At 41.0% G+C, this 19,730-nt stretch overlaps 1 protein-coding gene across 2 annotated transcripts in view; it reads left to right on the forward strand.

Moving 5' to 3' along the window:
- The window catches only part of Tmem255a (transmembrane protein 255A), a 50,355-nt gene that overhangs the window by 19,368 nt on the left and 11,257 nt on the right, over positions 1 to 19,730 (forward strand). The window contains exons 5-8 of one of the 2 annotated variants that reach the window (XM_051178390.1): positions 6,509 to 6,577; positions 8,342 to 8,413; positions 8,815 to 8,903; positions 16,155 to 16,317. In XM_051178390.1, coding sequence (XP_051034347.1) covers positions 6,509 to 6,577; positions 8,342 to 8,413; positions 8,815 to 8,903; positions 16,155 to 16,317 — 393 coding nt within the window. The remainder of the gene's footprint in view (positions 1 to 6,508; positions 6,578 to 8,341; positions 8,414 to 8,814; positions 8,904 to 16,154; positions 16,318 to 19,730) is intronic. The other variant, XM_051178391.1, reaches the window with a different exon arrangement.

The following is a 19,730-nucleotide window of genomic DNA, read 5'->3' on the forward strand; positions in this document are numbered from 1 at the left end:
TGCGAGACTGCAAACCCCCAGTGAATGTGTACTGAGTGCTCTGAGGGACACATATACAGAAGGAAGCTCTTCTTCCTTCAGTAGCTTGTAGTCAAGGTGAGAGCATCAATGAACAATGCAATCATCTAGAAGACTGAGTGTATACAAGCAGAACACACTACAGGTGCCACGATGGTACCTGGAGTTCATTATGTCTTGAATTCCAGAGCACAGGAAAAGCTTCCCAAAGGCAATAGGGATGAGCCTAGCCTTTTGGCTTGTGAAATTTGAAAAGGCAGAAACAAGGGAATGGGGTTAGGGGATGACTTGGAACTGTTCTCAAAGGTAGGGATAGAGAAGCCGGAAGCCTTATGACTTCCTGGAAGCACTAAAAGTGTTTAAGCCAACCTCCCCTTCGACAGCTACAAGAACAGACCACAAATTCAACGTTACCTTCCTCAGATACCCAAATATTGCTGTTCCTATAACAGTGGTTGGAATGTAATGACATGGATGTCTGGAAAAAGATTAGAGCTAAAGCCTCAACCCTGAGTTCAGTCCTTCAGTCCAGGTGTCAAATGCTTCCCATTCTGCAGAAGCTATGGATTTATGAGGGCCATTTTCACCCCGAACCCTAAATTTGTGCTCCTTATTTGGAGAACTCTGGACTAAGGGCCTTGCCCACTCATTGAAGCCTAGTTCTTTGACAATCATAGGCATGTATATAAATGCATACAGATTACTGTCTCCATCCTCCCTCTTTTTATCCCCCTCCCTCTCCTATCAACAGCCCCTCCTCACTCCCTGTCTTTTTCGCAGATTCGTGATTTTTTTATTTTGTGACTTTGTTTAATTTGCCCAGAGACATCTGCGTGACCATTTTATTGGAACAATTTTTTGCAACCTGGTAGAATCACCAATGGGTACATAACTGAAGGCATTGGTACCCTGTTTACTGAATTTAACAGTAGGAAATAGTTCACCAATCTGTTAGGGCTTCCTGAGCCCCATTTGTAGCCATGCCTGGCTGTTAATAGACCTACTCTTGTACATATCCAGAAAAGTCATCCCATAATTGTTGAAAAATGTGTGTTTCCCCTTGAAGATGGCATTTTGCAGCCCCTCTTCGTAGCTTCAAGCTCTTACATTCTTTCTGCCTCATCTTCTGCAATATTTCCTGAGCCTTGGAGGGAATGGCATAAATGTCATACTTAGGGCTGAGCACTCAACTGTCACTGATTCTCAACACCTTTTGCAACTGTAAGTCTCTGCATTTGTCACAGTTCACTAGAAAGAAAGCGATTAAGGCTGAGAGTGATAATTGTCTATTTGTATCAACATATATATTTAGAAGCTGGTTCAATGCTATGTCTTTCAGCTAAACAATGGAATTGAGGTGTCCCTTAGGGCCGGTGACTTCCCCCACCATGTGCTTTTAAGCAGATTTACAGTTATGAGGTATAGAGTCCCTCTCATGGGGTGGGCTTCAAATACAATATGAGAGTGCTTGATCATCACCCACAACAGTTCTCACAAGTGCGTGCAACTGGCCTGGAAGGTTGGTATTATAGCTCATAGTGTTCAAAGCTGGGTATGCCTATTAATGCCCCCTCCCCACTGTTGGCAGCTTCCCTAGTGCCTTCTGGCCCTTGCCCTTCTTTTACCATGTTCTGATTCACACCATTCCAGATTTCTGGCCCAGGAACAACTTTTCCATTAATCATAGTAAGCATAGTTAGTGCCTAGAACACATAGTAATTTTAGGGTCACAAAAATGCTATTATTTCTTCTCCAATAAGAAGAAAAATGGTGAACTTTTAGGTTGAGACAAAAAGCCTGGCACATAACATAAATATATTGGTTTTTATATCAATGCAACCATAAAACATGGTCTAAAAATACTTTTCAGTGTCAGAAGGGGATTAGAAAACCAAAACAAAAGAGCCTTGGACACAAGAAATCATTAAGTAGCCCTGGTGTGGTCCAAAAACCAAAATCAAGAGCAAGACAGCAGCTTCCCAAGCTTCCAGAGCAACTCCGTTTTTCGACAGAATTAAACTTGAAAATGAAAATATTTCATGAACTGTTGGAAATTGTATTTTCTAAAATAGTTGAAGTAGAGCAAAATGAGCTTATCAGAATTTGCCACGGATCAAATTGCATATTGTTGTGCTTTAGTCATCGGGTAAAGGTCATTTGAAGAAGTGTCAAGGGTATGTCTAGTTCTGGGTTAGAATAATCTGAGACAGAAACATTTCAATTGGACCTCCTTCTCGGACTACCCTTTCAGACAGAAGAGCCAGCCCCTTATTTGCCACGATCAAAGGGGCTCATTATTGTTAATGCTGTAACCTACCCAGCCTCTGAAAAAAGTAGCTTAGGAAATAATTTGGGTAGGAAGAAAAATAATGTATGGAAAGTGAAGCCCTTTTTCTGATTTGTTTTGAGGGCCTGGAATATAAATCTTATCCTCTCTATGAGATTTAAACATTCTGTTTTTAGCTGAGAAGAGCTATCTCTTTTTTCCAACCATGTTTTGATTCCTAAATGGTATAGCAGTGATTATTAACAGTTAAAATTCTGTCCCCTAACAGCAATTCTGGTGGACTTTGCATATTACTCTTTGAATATTTACATGTGTTTGCAGCATTGGTTGTAGTCAATCATAGTGTGCATGCTATTTTGTATTCAATAGGAGCCATCTTAATAACACTAATTCCTTGTTTTTCTATAGTACATTAGGTTTTCAATGTGTCTTCACATCTATTATCTCATTTGAGACCTACAGCAATCCTGTGAGATATGTAGGGCAGGCATTATTATCCCCATTTGACAAACAGTACTCACTTTGAAACAGTCTCCATGGCAACATAGGCCTAGCAGCTCAGAAGCCTGTAGTAGATTTTGATGGCATCATTGAGCTAAAATGGCTTCCTTTTTTTTTTCTTTCTTTCACCCGTAATGTTTTAAAAATGGATTTACTAAAATACAGTTTATATGCTGTAAAACTCACCCATTTGAAGATTATAATCCAATAGCTTTTAGTATATGCACAGTTACATGGAGGTATCAGACAGTTTTAGATTTTTTTTTCATATTAGCAAAAAGAAACCCTATATCCTTTGCTCATTTTATCCTGTCTTTCCGTCCTCCTCACCCTAAGCAACAACTTTAATAGCTATCCCTATTCTAGACATTTCATACTAAAGGAATTTCCTTTATGATTGGCAATCTTTTATTTAGTATGTCTTCAAGGTTCATCCAGGCTGTTTCATGGATCAGAGCTTCATTCTGTTTTATGGTGGAATAATGGTACACTGTGTGGATATACCATGTTTTGTTTGTTCCTTCACCAGTTAATGGACATTTGGATTGTTTCTACCATTTCACTTTTACAGATGATGATGTGGTTAATATTTGGGCTTCTTTGTATTTTCATTTCCTTTCCATTTAGGAATGGAACTGCGAGGACATATGATAATTGTGTACTTGTTTGAGGACTACCAGACTGTTTTCCATATACTCACCTGTGATACATTAGGATTCTGATGTCTTCCAAGCCTCACCAACTTTCATTATTATCTGATTGCACTAGTGAGTGTGAGGCAATACCTCATTGTGGTTGTGATATTGTGATTTATATTTATATTTCCCTCATGGGCCTAGCATTGTGGATCATTGGATCAATGATGAAAAAAAATAATCCAAGCCCTACTGACTGGGAAGTTCCTATGATTACAGTTTTAGTTACTTTACCTGTTGAAGTAATAATACCCTGGCAATAGCAAGTTAAGTATGGGCATAATTTTGCTTCAGGATGAGGAACAGTCCCCCATGGCAGAGAAGGCATAGTGGCAGGGGCTCGAAGCACTGGTTACATTGCATCTGCAGCCAGGAAGCAGGAAGCAGACACGCTGGCTCTCAGCTCACTTTCTACTTTTTCAGTTCAGGATGACAGCCCAGGGAATGGTGCCACTGTCCTTCAGGGTGTGTCTTCTCACTTCACTTAAGCCAACCTAGACCGTCACTGTCAGTCATGATCATAGGCTAACCTAATCTAAGTGCGTTCTCACATACACCTGGAGACTTGTATCCAAAGTGAATCCAGGTCCTGTCAAGTTCATAATCATTATTAACTACCACAACAACCTACTCATCTCTAAGTCTTAAGGCCGCTTATACATTCTGTGGTTGCTTAGTGGTACAGTATCATTGTATTCAACAGATTTTGATGGCATCATGATGCTGCTAAATCACAGATCCTCTAGCTGTCCTTATGTCCCCAAAGTCGGACCATGCTCCCCTGAAGTCTCTCTCATACTGTGACCTTTCTGAGCTGACTCTTCTCTCCCCTTCAGCTGCCACCAAGTCCAGCTCCTCTTGATTCCCAGACTTAAGACAACCCAATTGAAACTTTACTCTTATGACTTCTATCATATTTCACTAGACATATGGAGTTTGCCCCCCAACCACCAGAAAACCTGTAAGAGTTAGAAACCACTCTACAGAATCAAATAATCTACATCCCCACAGGACCCCTTCCCAATGAACATTTGTTTTGAAGGATAGGCACAGCTTCTACAAACCTGCTTTCTTCTTTTAGTTATAATAGATGTCACAAGTAAGGCTAGATACATCTTCAAGAAAATATTTCTTCTAACCCTGAACCTGCCCAAGGACATTTGGCACTTGTCCTTGACACCTAAATCATTTTGGGGGAAGGGGAGTATTCTGTAGCCACATTTATTGGACTACTTAATGAAAGTCACATTTAGATCCTAGACAACTTGGGTGTGTTGAAGCCACCCTGCCCTGTTGGTGAGGCCCTTTAATATCTTCTCACCATATTTCCTTGACTTGAGTGAATCTAAACTTTTTCAAGACCTAATAATTTTGAACACATCCCCCTAAAGTGTGTTGTTCCTTATTTCTCCATCTACCCATCTATGGTCATTCATTAGATGGAAAAATAACTTCACTTTCTTGTGTCACAATTTCTTTCTCTTCCCAGTGTATATAGCAGAATTTTACCTTTCAGGGTTAGAAATTAAGTAGTAGGTATGCTCGTGCCATCTAATATATAGCAGTATCCGTTTCCATCCCTTCTTGCCAAGGTCCACAGTCCTTTGGGCTAAAGAGGTTGAAAGCTCATGCTCAGTGACCTCTTCTCACCCCTGAATTGCCTGTGCTTGCCCTTCTTCTGGGGATTAAGTGTAGAATAGCAGCCAGACATAGCTAGTGGGCAATCATCCTGCATGCCTGTCTTCGTTTAGGGGTGGTGGCCGAATAGCTTCTGTAAAACCAGGTCACAGGGCTACGGCCACCAACATGGTCAAACCTTTTCTTGAGCACAATAATAATGAATCTGATGTTACTCCAGCATAGAAAATAATTCCTGCCAGTTGTGAGTGTGAAGAATCCGAATTCCTCTCTTGTCTGACTCCAGACTGAATTAATGGCAACACATTTTTGTAACACTGAACAGCAAGAGAATTACAAAGCATGAACTGATGGAAAGCCCAAGGTCATTGATGGGGTCACAGAAGAGAAGGCAAGAGGCACTCAATGCCAAGTGTAGGGGATTCTAAATCATAGGTATAGAGAAATGGCCATGAAGATTTGAAGTAGAAAAAAGTGAGGGCAGAAGGGGAAAGGCCAAAGATAAACCCATTCTCCCTGGACACTTTGAACTAAACCCTTAAAGACTATTTTGCATAAACTTTTGTCTTACTAATGTGACTTTGTCCAAAGACCCCTACTACATAGGGCTGCTTAGCATCCGTTCTGGAAATGATAGCATCTTCTGCTTACAACTTTCCAGGTATTTCTGGTTTCCAACCCTCGTGCCTGAGAGCTTCATCAGAAAGCTGGTCAAGTTAGCAGAGTAAATGAACTGTCCTTGATGTCCACATATTAATTTCTTTTCTTCACCTTAGAGGTACAGTTTAAGTTTCCCAGCTTCAAGCTGTGTAGGTGGGTGAAAATGGCTTGTAGTTCAGTTGAGTTAAAATCTCCAGCTGACTAGGTAGCTGCTCCTCCTCGACTTTTGGCTTCTTCCACTCTTCCCTTTGAAAAGGCTGTGGAAATATCAGCAGGGAACACAAGTCAACCAGCCCTGGTCTAGTCTCCAGGTGATAATGAGACTTCATAGTTGGAGCTGCACTCTCTCTATTTAGAAGTGTAATATTGCAATAACCTGGAGTTTTGAATCTTGCTCCCCAGGGACTGCTTGCAAGAAGACAAAGTCTAGAAGTAAAAGAAAAGCAGAGACGAAATTTCAAGAAACTCACTTTTCAATCAATCTTCTTGGTTTCTCATTAATCAAAGTAGCCCAACAGAATACAGTTATTAGGATGATTTTGTCTGATCCATACATTCTCAGGCCCCCTCATAGACAACTTTAAGAATTTAACCCAGCCTACTGCACCCCCCCCTCTGTGTGTTTTCAAATCTTTTATTAGTAAGCAGGACTCTTGGTATTTTACTTTCCAAAGCCAAAACCCTTTTGGTTTGGTGTTTCCCTTTATAGGATTTGAAACCACTCTATGCTAACCGGTGCCACTATGTTCCCAAGACATCCCAGAGGGAAGCTGAGGAGGTGAGCCACAATGATGCTGCATGTCTTTACCTCATGGGAAAGTCCCTTGTTTGTATCTGAAACGACCTTTCTTAAAAAAATAGATTTATTTATTTTATTATTTTATGTGTATGAGTGTTTTGCCTGCATGTATGTATGTGCACCACATGTGTACTAGAGGTACACATAGTTATGAGACACCATGTGGATGCTGGGAATCGAACCCTGTCCTCTGCAATAACAAGTGCTCTTAACTGCTGAGACAACTCTCCAGCCATGAAACACTTTTTCTATATTACTTCTTTTCACAGGCATAAGGCTTACTGCCAGATGGTTTGAGCTATTTGTTCAGTGGGTCAAAACAGCATACCTGAGGGACATATCATGGGTTGGAGCCTCAGGAGGCCTAATCAGATTAATTTTGTTCCATGGCCAAGGCTGCCTCTCTGACCTTAGCCAGTTGTCTCTCAGTGTGTGCTCCTCCCACATCTCTATTGATGATGACTCAGTTGCCTGGATTTGGTGCTCAGCTTAACGAAGGTACAAAGCCCACCAAGACACTAGGCCTGTGCTAAGAAGGCAGAGCATGAATCCCACCCGTGGGCAGGGTCTGCAAGCCAAATCAGGATAACTGAGCAATCGTTCTATCTCAGGGTTCTAAGGAGGCCCAGAGTGTTAGTGTGGCCTTCTCATGACACTACTAAGAGGCTGCCCTAATAAGCTTTGAGTTGGTTTGGGAGAGGTTTTGTTTGTTTGTTTTGTTTTTTGTTTTTCCTGCCCCATACTTACTCGTGTTCCATGTTGCTTCAGCACTAACAGTGGAAACATTGGGTGGGGAGCACTTTGATTTTTGCACATCATAGTCCCATCCTGAAATTTTACCTGTTTCTGGGAAGTCTGACAAGTTGGTATTCTGTTAACCTCAAAAAAAAAAAAAAATGAAACTCACTGTGAGGATATGCCCAAGAGTACATTAGCAGCACAAATTGGACTCTATGGGGGGGGGGGATAAAGGACATGAAGTTGGGTTGGTAGGGAAGCAGGGAGGGATCTAAGAAGAGTTAGGAAAGGGGGTGAATAGGATCAAAATGAATTGTATGAAATTCTCAAAGAACTGATACAAATTACAAAGCAATATTAAAAGATAGCACAACTATGATTGAAAAAGCAAAAAAGAAGACAAATGGAGGCAAAATAGTCACTATATCACACAACCTCATTGGGGGCTGCTTTATAAAAAAACACATCATGTTCTTGGAGTTAGACAAAGTCATAGTCTTCCTCTCAAGAATGTTCAATGATTTGATTATGGTAGTACCATTCACTCCCCTCCACTTTCTGTTAGTAACCAGAAAGTTAGCATTTTTCTAATTGTTCCTGGGTTAGAAGGAGGAATAAAATGTGTGTGCTAGCAGCATAGCAAAGAGGCAATGGGCACTTGGATGAAGGGCCCAATATGAAGAAAAGTGCCTATTTCCTATGACTATTTCCTCAGCAAAGCCAACCAAATGTGAAAGTACTTTACTACACCCTTTAGAGGGAAGGAAACTTGAAAATTTTCTTGTGTAAAAGCAAGAGAAGGTAGGTGCAGATTATTCCTTATATTTTTTAGTTTTGCAAAACATTTTTATAAACTCAGAGTGTGTAAGACTGTTAGCTATTCTCTTGATTTCGTTGTGAAAGCTTTCTTGTGTTAACTTGCCGGTGGCACAAATATTCACAACACTTCCCATAGGTTTGCTTGTAATCCTGTTTCTCTTAACTTGATGATTTTTTCTGTATAAGGTCATAACTACCTCAAGCAAAATTTCTCCTTCTACGAGGGCTTTGAGGAACCTTACCCAGGCAGTTAAAGAGGTACTGTTGTATTTCAGTATGCATGTGATGTCCCCTCTGTATTCCTTCCTAGCAGGTTCTCTTTCATCCCGTGTCTCGATTTTCCCACCCTTCATATCCTCATTCCCTAATACCCATTTACTATTCCATCTGCCCTTCCTCTTCTCTCCCACTACCTTGTGTAAGTGGGCCACTAAGGACTGTGCCTGGGGCTAAACACAATCCCAGCTTTACATGTGCTTGCTTTATACACAGGCATAACTAGCTACCTCTCTGCTTAGGCTCCTCTTTCTTTTGCATGGGTATGCTCATGTGCCAGCCATCATTTCTGTCTCTATCAGTCACTAACTCACATTTTAATCCCAGAGGACCAATCCTCCCATCCAGTGCTAGCTTCTCCCATTGTCGTTTTGTGTTTTCAGGTGAACTGCCCTCAGCTTAGCCGTGGACTCTGCACACCTCGAATCCGGGGCAACACCTGCTTCTGCTGTGACCTCTACAACTGTGGCAAGTGAGTATGGTACCATGAACACAGCAGTAACTGTTTGACCGTGTTGGATGCTAGGAGAGCCAAGGCTGGTGAAGGAGATTATAGAAGTGTAGGTTATTGGTCTGTGCCAGATTCCACCTGACCGGCCTTCTCTGCACAAAACCTCACTGGATACTTTCACAATCTTAATCTCATTTCATTGTCTTTACATTCCAGCACTACTAGATCTACATCCAGCAGTATCTACCAATATTTCCATTCTTGGTGCCTGGACCTGCTCTACATACTAAGGATTATGCAGTGATTAAAGCAATAGTCTTTGTCCAATAGAGTTTACATTCTAGCGGGGGAGTTAATAGAAACACACATAATACTTAATGAAATGTTGGGTGTGATTAGAGTTCTAAAGAAAAATGGATCAAGAAAGGTAGACACCAGTGAGGAGAAATTGTGTACACAAATTAAGTATGGGATGTATCTTTGTGAAGGTGACATTTGCGAAGGGAGTTGAGTAAATCTGGAGAACAAAAAAAAAAAAAAAAAGATGAGAGATCCCCAAGGAGAGAGTTTGTAAGCAGAGGGGACAGCGAACAATTAGGGCTCCAAAGCAGGGTTGGTACCAGTAATCTTACAACCATTCAAACTCTCTGCCTTCCAATTATGCTTACACCAGGTATTCTTTATGTCAGAACATTAGGAGATAAGAATGCAGATTTGATGCCTGTAGGAAAGACAGGTAAATGAATAATTGGCATGCAAACAGAATAGTGTAGTGAGGATCAGTGGACCCTGGTGGCCTAAATGAATGGGAGACAAATTAGAAGCAGGGATTTATGATACAAACTAAAAGCAGGCAGAGGTGGGGAAGATATACTTGCAAGTTGTGAGAAGTGCAGGAAGCTATAGAAAAATGCAGGGGGTGCAAAGGGAAATCAGGAGCCACACAAATAGTAAAGAACCCTTTGGCTTTAAAAATGTAGGCAAGTGGAGCTATTGGAAGTGTAAAGAATTGAAGATGAACTGGAACTGGTAGACACTTTAGACAACTGGGATGCTGGAGAGAATGAGACCTACACCAAGTTGGTTGGTTTAGTGGCAATGGAAAGCAGGGAGGTATTTCATTTTTTAAAGGCAGGGTTTCTCTGTGTGTATTCCTGGCTGTCCTGGAACTTGATTTGTAGACCACGCTGGCCTCAAGTACCTTTTAAAGAATACCTTACAAGGCAGAATTGGCAGAGATTGTGTGTGTGTGTGTGTGTGTGTTTGTGTGTGTGTGTGTGATACATATTATGAGAGAATAGCCCTATATATATGGTGTTGTTAGATAATGCTTGTCTATGCATGACTGTTTTCAGATTTAGTGTAGGAGAACTGAAGGCCAGAGGAAGGAGGGAGGAAGTAGCAGAGGAGGGCTAGATGGATCTAGATGGAGAGGCCTCAAAGGGAAACAGTGTACTCCTACACATTCCCTTACTGTTGATATTCAGAGGCCAGTTTCTCTGGTCTGAGGATTGAAAACTGACAGGCTGGAAGGACAGAGAACCCTTACAGTGTTTGCTCATACCAGTCTCATTTCGTTGAAATGTCTGGCAGTAGAGAAAGAAACGGTCAAAGGTGCAGTTGGGGTGTAAGGACTGTCTGGGATGGAAGGGAAAAGCATAATTATCAGTAATAGTCAGCAGCTCAAAGGGAGTCCCTCCTTAGTAAGGCTGATTGAGAGCAGTTTTCCAAAAGCGATCAAGAAACATAAGAACTGGTGTTACGTTACTGTCTTTTTTTATGGCCCCCTCTTTCTCCTTAATCCCTTCTTCATCCCTCTCTCTCTTTTTATCTGTCCCCTTTTCTGTTCACTCCCTCGTTATCCCGCCCAATTTTTTTTAACTTCTCTCCTCTCCACCTACCTCTACCCTGTTTCTCCCTGATAGCTCTATGACCTCATAGAAATGAACAGGGTCTGAGATCTGGAGACCCATAGAAAGATAAGAAGTGATTACACACACACACACACACACACACACACACACACACACACACCACATAAACATGGGGCAGGGGGAGAATTTTCCTCTACAATAGGTATGTTTCAGAAAAAGGATTAGATACATAAAAGGTTACTTAAATCCCATTTATCTGAGCCCCTAGGTGAATATTTTCTCCCTATTGTTTTTTGCAGTGCAGACTCAAACCCAACTTATCCTTTTGTTAATCTCACAATCTTTTGTTATCTTTTGTTAATTTCACAATAGCCAACTTTCATAAAGCAACTCATACCAGTGTTGTTTTTAAGAAACGAATTTGATAAGAAGTTGTACTAAACTGGACTTCCAAAGGGCAGGGGATATGATTCCATTTCATCAGCACAGACATGACTAAAGAAAGAACTGATGAAAAACTGAGAGACAGCCAGGTGGCAGTGGCGCACGCCTTTATTTCCAGCACTCAGGAGGCAGAGGCAGGTGGATCTCTGTGAGTTCAATGCCAGCCTGGTCTACAAAGCAGGACGGCCAGCCCTGTTATACAAAGCAACCCTGTCTCAAAATCAATCAACCAACCAAACAAAAGAAAACACAAAACCAACCAACCAAACAAACAAAAAACCCACTCCAAAACATGACAAAATTGTTTTCACTAGGACAAGAAAATATTAGTTGAGGCACTTGACATAGGTCACGCCATTCCTAAAGATCTTCAAGCTCAGGCGTAGCTTTACTCTACCCTGTATCAAGAAGCCAGACCCAAGTATCTGTCAGTGCCCTTTCCCAAGTCTGTGTGGTCAGGGTCCCAAGGACAAAACCAGTGGAACTGGATTTGCTCACATTTCTATCAGTTCGGAAAGCAGCTATAACACTAAATAGGGACCAGTCTCGAAATGAAGGAAAAGCTTTTTCCTTGACCCAGGTTTTATTTTTTTTTTTCAGCTAGAGCCAAAGAGAGTTAAATACAAGGCCTAAATATAGCTAGAAACCAGCATTCTGAGGCTTGGAGACTTTACTTTTGCCGAATGCGTATTTGTTTTCCTCACACGAAGCCTATTTTTAATCAATTGCCAGCTCCTCCACTCCATTTCCTGGAAAGGAGGCCAAGAAAAAACAGTGGGAACAAAAACATCAGGCAGTCATTTGTACAGTGCTACAGAAACAGAGTGCCTACTGTCCCCTCGAACCCGCCGACCTTCACTGACGTCATGGGTGGTGAGGGTTAACACCAAACATAGATTATTCCATTTAGCCTTGTGCAGGAAGGTGGCTTTCTCTAGGACACAGCTTCTCTGCGGCTGCTTTTCAGAGCATTTCTTCCTTCCATCTATTCACTCATCTTTGGAGAGGTCAAGTCAATATCACTGGTTTTCAGTGTGCCACCTAAAGGAAATGGAGTGGTTTGCACACTGCCTCAGGTGGGAACAGTCATAGAGGACAGCTTACTTCCCTTCCTCATTTCTCCTAAGAAACCTTTATGACATTCCTACTGTGTGCCCGGGATGTTGTGTTCTTTAGAAAGTCAGTTCAACAGACAGACAAAGATAGAAAAGGGGAGGGATGGAAAGAGGAGAGAAGATGAATTATCACTCCAAGCTGACTTTCTCTTATTGAAGAACAGAAAAAGGCCCTCTTGCTTTCCCCAAGATGAGCTGCAACTTCCTGGATCAAGTAGTAATTTGAACACAGGGCGTCTATTTCTTTAGGCCCACCCAGTGAGTGGAGTGCAAGGGAAAAGCAAGCCCATATCTGACAAGCACGCTCATGATCAATGCAATGGTCAGGCCTTGCACTCAGTTACTCATTTAGCGGGTGTACATCTACAGTCTTTAGTATTTCAACACTGTTCTAGGCAGTAAGAGAGACACAAAAAGGTGTAATGTAAGAGATGACCCTCGCTTCCAAGGGGTTACAAGTTTAACAGAGATATGCATCATGCTGGCCTTGGGCTTGATTATAGTACACTATTCAGCACTGAGCAGCCTCTCTCTCTATATTAGCTTAGATGCAAAACTAATAACTGACAATCTAAAAAGAAAAGAGTGTGTGAGGCTGTAGGTGTTCGGGGGGAAATCTAATGAGTATGCGCTGGAGTCCCCATCGAAGCTTTGAGCCAAAGGGGGATTTAGACAGGCTGGGAACTGAAGACAGTACCTTTCAGAAGGGAAACATCTGAGCAAAGGTTTTGAGTATGCTCCCAGTCTGGGCCTCCTAAGAACTGCAGCCTAGCTAGAGTGTACACTTCATTTTTAACTAAGATTGTAGCAGATGGAAATTTGGACATTTTTTCTGTTAATTTTCTCTCTCTCTCTCTCTCTCTCTCTCTCTCTCTCTCTCTCTCTCTCTCTCTCGTGTGTGTGTGTGTGTGTGTGTGTGTGTGTGTGTGTGGTGTGTGCCACAGTGCACATGTACACATCAGAGCACAACTTAACGGAAGTCATCAGGTTTGGTAGCAAGTGTCTTTTCCCACTCAGCATTTTCATCAGCCCTGGATCATTTTTTTGTCTTGCTGATAGTAAAGAGTCATGAAAAGGCTTGGAAAAAATGAATGGCTTTAAGTTTCAGGAAACATTTTAGGAAGATTAATCAAGCATCAATGGAGTCTGGCCAGAGTGCCTGGTAGTCATGGAGGCCCAAGAGCGAGGACGATAAGAAGGTAAAAGATGCCATTTTAGGGTAAATTTTTTTCCTCAGAAAGTGGACCAAATGAAATCATGACTCTCAAATAGAAGCAAACCACATTAATTTGCTAAAACCCATACTATAATTAAGCATTAACTTTCTTTTGCTTCATGGTTCAGTTTTTAAAAATTAAATAACTGCTGAACCCACTAAAATTGAAACCAACTCTACTTTGGAAAATTGACTCCTTTTTTTCTTCTTTGAGGTGCCAAAAATGGAACCAGAGGACTTGTACATACAAGTCCCAGATGCTTATATACTCTTAAATGAACTGTTCCCAACTCCATGTTGTGACCTGTGCCAATAAAGTATTAGTGTCTTCAAAGGTCTGAGTTATGTTCCCAGACAGTGGATTTTATAAGGAAAAAAATTCTTCCTCCTTGTTATGTGTGCGTTATACACAGTCTTTTAAGTGTGTGTGTGTGTGTGTGTGTGTGTGTGTGTGTGTGTGCGCGCACATGTGCGCGCGCACACAGGAGATACTCAAGATATGCTTATGAATATGCTCTTCAGATATGTTCCTAAAAATAATGAAATTCAGTTTAAATTCAGATGAATTAAAATACCCTTAATATTCTACTCTGAGTGGCTGAGACACATCTCATTGGTTAATTGGAGTGCCAGGCAGTTTGTGAGCTACCTGATATGGATGCTTTGGAAACCAAGGTTGATCTTCTGCCCATAACTCCAGTTTTTGGGGATCCAATGCCCTCTGGTGCTTCTGTAAGTTCGCACACACATTCATAACCACACACAAAGAGTACTTGACATACCCAGACAGACATCTGTAATACACACATTGGTGATTATGATGTAGTCTGCCCTGTAACCTCACTGATTTCGATTTCTCAGAGAAACTGCTTTTAAAGAACCCTAAGTTAAATTTATTTGTAAATTTAGAGTCATTCTTGCATGAATAATCCCTCTCTGTTTCATTTTGGAGATGAATTCTTAATTTTGTTTTGTTTATTTTTCATTGTTTTTGGTATTCCAATAACAGGGAAGTCTTCAGATGCTAGGGCATTTCATTGTATGTTTAAGCACCATGTTTCACGTTAGCTGCTTTGCAATATCCAGAAGGACAGGAATTTCCATTTAATTCCTTTATCAGGCATTTATACAACATCAAATGTGTGTCAGGCATGGCAGTTGTATGAGGTTTCTTCCCAAGATATGAACAAATGTCTATTCACCCCAGAAAGAGCAGAGATAGACCAAAGAAATTACTCCCCCTCAAGTTTGAATTAAACCAGTGAGTTTATCTTGTCACTCATTCCTTGGCGTGAAGGTGATGATTGATTCTAGCTCTCTCTCCTCTACTGATACAAAAATCTGTAGATGCTGAGGTTCTTTGCATAAAATGGGTACTATAACCTATATAACCTGCACATAGCTTTTTATATTTTAAATTACCTTTAGATTACTTATAATTTCTAATCCAATGTAAAATGTCAGGTTGTGAGGTATCATACTATATTATTTATGTAATAACAACAGGAAATGCCTATATTTGTTCAGTACAGATGAACGATTTAAATTTTCAATCCATGGCTGATTGAATTTGTGGATGCAGAACCTGCGGGGATTATGTCTTCCACATATGTATCTATGGACAGAGAATACAGATCAGTCTGCCTCAAGTAATGTGACTCAGAGTAACTAGGCTGAGTGTGGGCATCTGTAGACAAGGTAGCCAGGGAAGGGCTCTCCAAGGGCACGATACTGTGAGTTTTTGTGTTACACCTCAGTTTTAGTAGTGCATTAGACTTTGGGGGTGGTTTTGAAAGCGGAGGCACTGAAGTCTTTGAAGCCTCTATCAGTTCAGTTTTACCACTTGTGGCATGACCAAGTTCCTCACTTCTCTGTGCTTCCTTCTGTTCCTTCACTTGAAAAGTGGAAGTGTAACAGCATCTACATCAGTGCTTCTCGAGCTCCCTAATGCCAGAACCCTTTAATATAGTTCCTCAGGTTGTGGTGACTCCCAGCCACAAAATTAGTTTTCTTGGTACTTCATATAACTTGCTATTGTTATCAATTATAATGCAATTATCTGTGTTTTCTGATGGTCTTAGGTGACTCCTGGGAAAGGGTCATTTGATTCAGAGGCTGAGAACCACCACTCTGCCTCGTAGAATATTGTAAGGGTTTGCAGAGTTGATAGGCATTGCTGTGACAATAGAAATAGTTTATAACATGCTCCGTGCAGTCCAGTAACCACCATGGCTATGAAGCACTTGAAACACGAGGAGACTAAATTTGCTTAATAGTCACATATGGCTAGAAGCTACCATATTGGACAGCCCAGATTTACTGATTGACGTATGTGAAATGCTAAGCACTGTGCCTGGTAGATAATGTGTCAATAAATGTCATTTAGGAACACTGTTAGTGATGGTTACAAGAGTCTCTCTAACAGGCAACAATATTTTAGGTAAACATCAATCACACAGTAACAATCCCCTCTACAACTGCTCTCCACTTTCCTAGGCATCTTCCCCCTACCCCTCGCCCCTCCCCCCCGAGATACACAGTAGTCAGATCCTGATAGTGGTGGCAAGGGAGGAAGGTTTTCTGCCCCTAGGAGACTGACTGTAGTGCGCTTCTCCCCATGCAGTAGGGTGGAAATCACTGGCGGGTACTATGAATACATTGATGTCAGCAGCTGCCAGGACATCATCCACCTGTACCACCTACTCTGGTCTGCCACCATCCTTAACATCGTTGGCCTGTTCCTGGGTATCATCACTGCTGCAGTCCTCGGAGGATTTAAGGATATGGTAAGAGAGAAAGTGACTTTCCATTTCACAGTGTGTTCTTATTGGATATGGGGAACAAGGCTAGGATGTTTGGGGCAGCGGAGATACATAATTTCAAGGGAGGAATCAGAATGTAGCATATGCAGCTGCCTTCCAATATCTCAAGTTGGAGCGAGAAGTGGCATCAGTTTGCGTATATTTCTTATAAACATGAGCTTCCTGTTATCTTGAGGCATATTTTGGGAGAGAAATGAATGGAAGGGGGTTTTTAGACTTCCTATTCATTCTGCTTTTGCAAACAATCTGTTATACCTCCCCTCCACACTTTCAGTAGAAATTTACCCAGTTAGTTTTCTCCTTAATGATCTTTAGAAGACAATGGAGGAAACAGAATTTATGTTTGGCTGTGGGTAAGATTAATGCTACTCTCCTACATGAATTCCATCTTGGAGTTTCTCCAGTACAAGCATCAAGGCGTTTTTGTTTCTTCTTGTACCTGAAGACTCAGCCCCAGACTAAGCTGTTTTTCAGGTCTTGCCTTCAACCCCAGCCTACCCACATTCCTGATACTCTCTTGGAAATCTTTCCCATATTTGTGTGCATGACTGCTAAGGCACACCAGTGCTCACAACTCTCAATAATGTATGCTCCCTCGATAACACTAGATGCCCTATTCTTTTGCTTTCAAAACATTTCTAATTATGTATTTGCGATGCTGGTAAACTTTAATCTCCAATTATGGAGCTGTTAGTTTTGAGCTGTGGTTATTAACTTGGCTTCATATTAGAATCACCTGGAGTATTAAAAAACAAAGCAGAGCAAAATAAAATAAATTTACATGCTTGGGCCCTTTCCCCCAGACATTCTGATTCAGCTGGTGTAAATGGAAACCCATCTCAATGGTTTCTGGAGAGGTCCCGGGTGTTTCTGATCTGTAGGCGGGGCTGACAACCACTGCTTCACATATCTTTACAAAATTACTTTGTGCATAAAAAGGATGTTCTTTTGACCCAAGGAAGTGAGATAGGCAATTTCTAGATCCTTGGTTATTTATGTCCCCTTTGGCGTGCCCCCCAAACAGGATCCTGAACAGCAGTCTCTAGTCTGACCCCATTAGATAGTCAAAAAGGTAGTGATGGTAAAATGAAAGGCACCTAGGCCAAGAGAAACGTGGAGTTTTGGTTACAAAGTCCCCAGCAGAGCTGACCTGATTAGAATAGTGGGGTTCCCACTGGTGAATCTGTCATAAGAAACCCTTCCCTGTCCATCCCCAGTCCATCATTCCTTCTTCTCTCCATCTCCTGTGCACACTTGTCGCATTCCCTCTGCTCTTTCTTCAAAGAACCCAAGCACTAAAGAGTAAGATAAGCACTGACCCAGCTGTCACCGCATGAAAGAGCAGGGTTTCCTGTCACCAAGGAAGCATTTAGGAAACATGCTGTTTCTGGGTTGAGGCTTTTTGAAGAAAAATAATTGCCATTGTTCTTGGCAGTTTTCCCCAGAAGAGTCTCAGAGTGGTGGGGATTGCCTGAATGGGAAGGGCTTTCCTACATAGTGGAGGGCTAGGAAATGCTGCATTTGATGTATGAATGCTGCTTTACCTGCAAGGTGGCCCTCACTCTGATTTTAACCCATAAGGTCATGGTGCTAAAAATTTCAGTTTGTTTGTTTCCTTCCTTCCATATTTTTGGATAGGCATTGCTCTTTTTTCTTTTCTCTTTTCAAAATTCATTTAGTAACATTTTATTTATTTCATTAATGTTTATTTACGTGTAAATGTGTGTATGACCGTATATGTACACGTGCCTGAGCTTAGGGGCATCCCCTGGGGCTGGAGTTACAAGCAGCTATTAGCTGTTTGATGTGTGTGCTGGGAATTGAACTCGGGTCTTCTGCAAGGACAACACTGAGCCATCTCTCTAGCCCCAGACAGTTACATTTTAAATAGGCTGGCTAATATGCCACAGAGGTGTTAAAACCTGGTATTAACTAACCTCTCTGAGTGAAGGATTCAAAATTTTCCATGGAGGCAGAAGGAATTGGGATGTGAATTCAAAGTATGCCTAAGAAAACAACTTTCTTAATAAAGTTCTGCAAGTTTGGTAGAAGGAAGGATTTAGAAAGTGGTGTTCTAAGAAATAAAGCTATTTCAAGGTTGATTTCCCTCATCTTAAAAGAATCCAGGAGGACATCTCAGTAACAACATCAACCCCTTTGAAGTGTATAACTCAGTGATTCAGTACACTCAAAATGCCACTTGTTTGTCACCTCTACTTAGTCCTTTCATTACAAGAAACCTGTAACCATAGAGTCAGCTACTCCTTATTCCTCTTGTCCTGAAACAATTAATCTGCTGTCATTATGGACATATCTCTTATGGATATTTCATATAAATGGAATAGTATAATATATGAAGCTCTGTGATTCCTTTTACTTACCATCATTTTAAGATGTATCTACCTTTCTTCATATACCAGTGCCTCATTTCTTTTAACGGCTGAATAATATTTCATTTTATTGACGTGCCACATTTTATTTTCCTTTTAAAATCTATTCATGGACATTTGTTACCACTGTTGACTATGGGGAAATGCTGTTATAAACATTCATATACATGTCTCGTTTTTTTCATACAAACTTGAAGTGGAAGTTTTTGATTGTATGATGCTTTTACATTTAGCTTGCAGAGAAAGAGCCAATCTATTTTCCTCATTAGATATTTCATATTTCTGCCAACAGTATACAAGGACTCCAACTTCTCTACATCCTACAAAGGTTCTAGTAGGTACACTGTTGTAGTTTTGACTTGCCTTTCTATAACACCCAGTAATGTTAGGCAGGACTGACAGTTTATACACCTTCTTTGGGGAAAAAAATGTTCAGCTTAGTTTTTTATGTCTGTCTGTCTGTCTGTCTATCTACCAACCCACCCACCTATCATTAGGCAGGTTCTTATTCTATAGCCCAGGCTAGCCTCAAATGCACAATCCTCCTGCCTCAGCTACCATGCCTGGATTTACCTTTTTTTTTTTTTCAGTTCAGTGTTTCTTCTTTTTGCTGTTGAGATACTAAATCCTTATCAAATGTATGATTTACTGCAACAATATGTTTAAGAGACTACTATTTCCAATTTAGCTCTTTGTTTTCATGTCAAAAATAAGTTACACTCACATACATAGATCTATCTATCATCTCTGAATTCTTCACTTCAGTCGTTTTTTATGAGCAGAAGATAGGGGAGTCTGTTGAAGGTTCTGATAGGGGCTGTGCATGCTTTCCAAAGACCTTTGTGCATTTGTTTCTGTTTGATCTGTGTTACATCAATATTTCAATACTCACCCTGCGTAATTATTAAGTACTATAACCATTTAACAGATGAGAAAACAGATCAAGCAGTCTCAAACGGTTTGCCTAGAACTAAGTAGAAAACATGG

Source organism: Phodopus roborovskii, unplaced genomic scaffold, assembly GCF_943737965.1.
Source record: "Phodopus roborovskii unplaced genomic scaffold, PHOROB, whole genome shotgun sequence".
In the NCBI taxonomy this organism is placed as follows: Eukaryota; Metazoa; Chordata; class Mammalia; order Rodentia; family Cricetidae; genus Phodopus; species Phodopus roborovskii.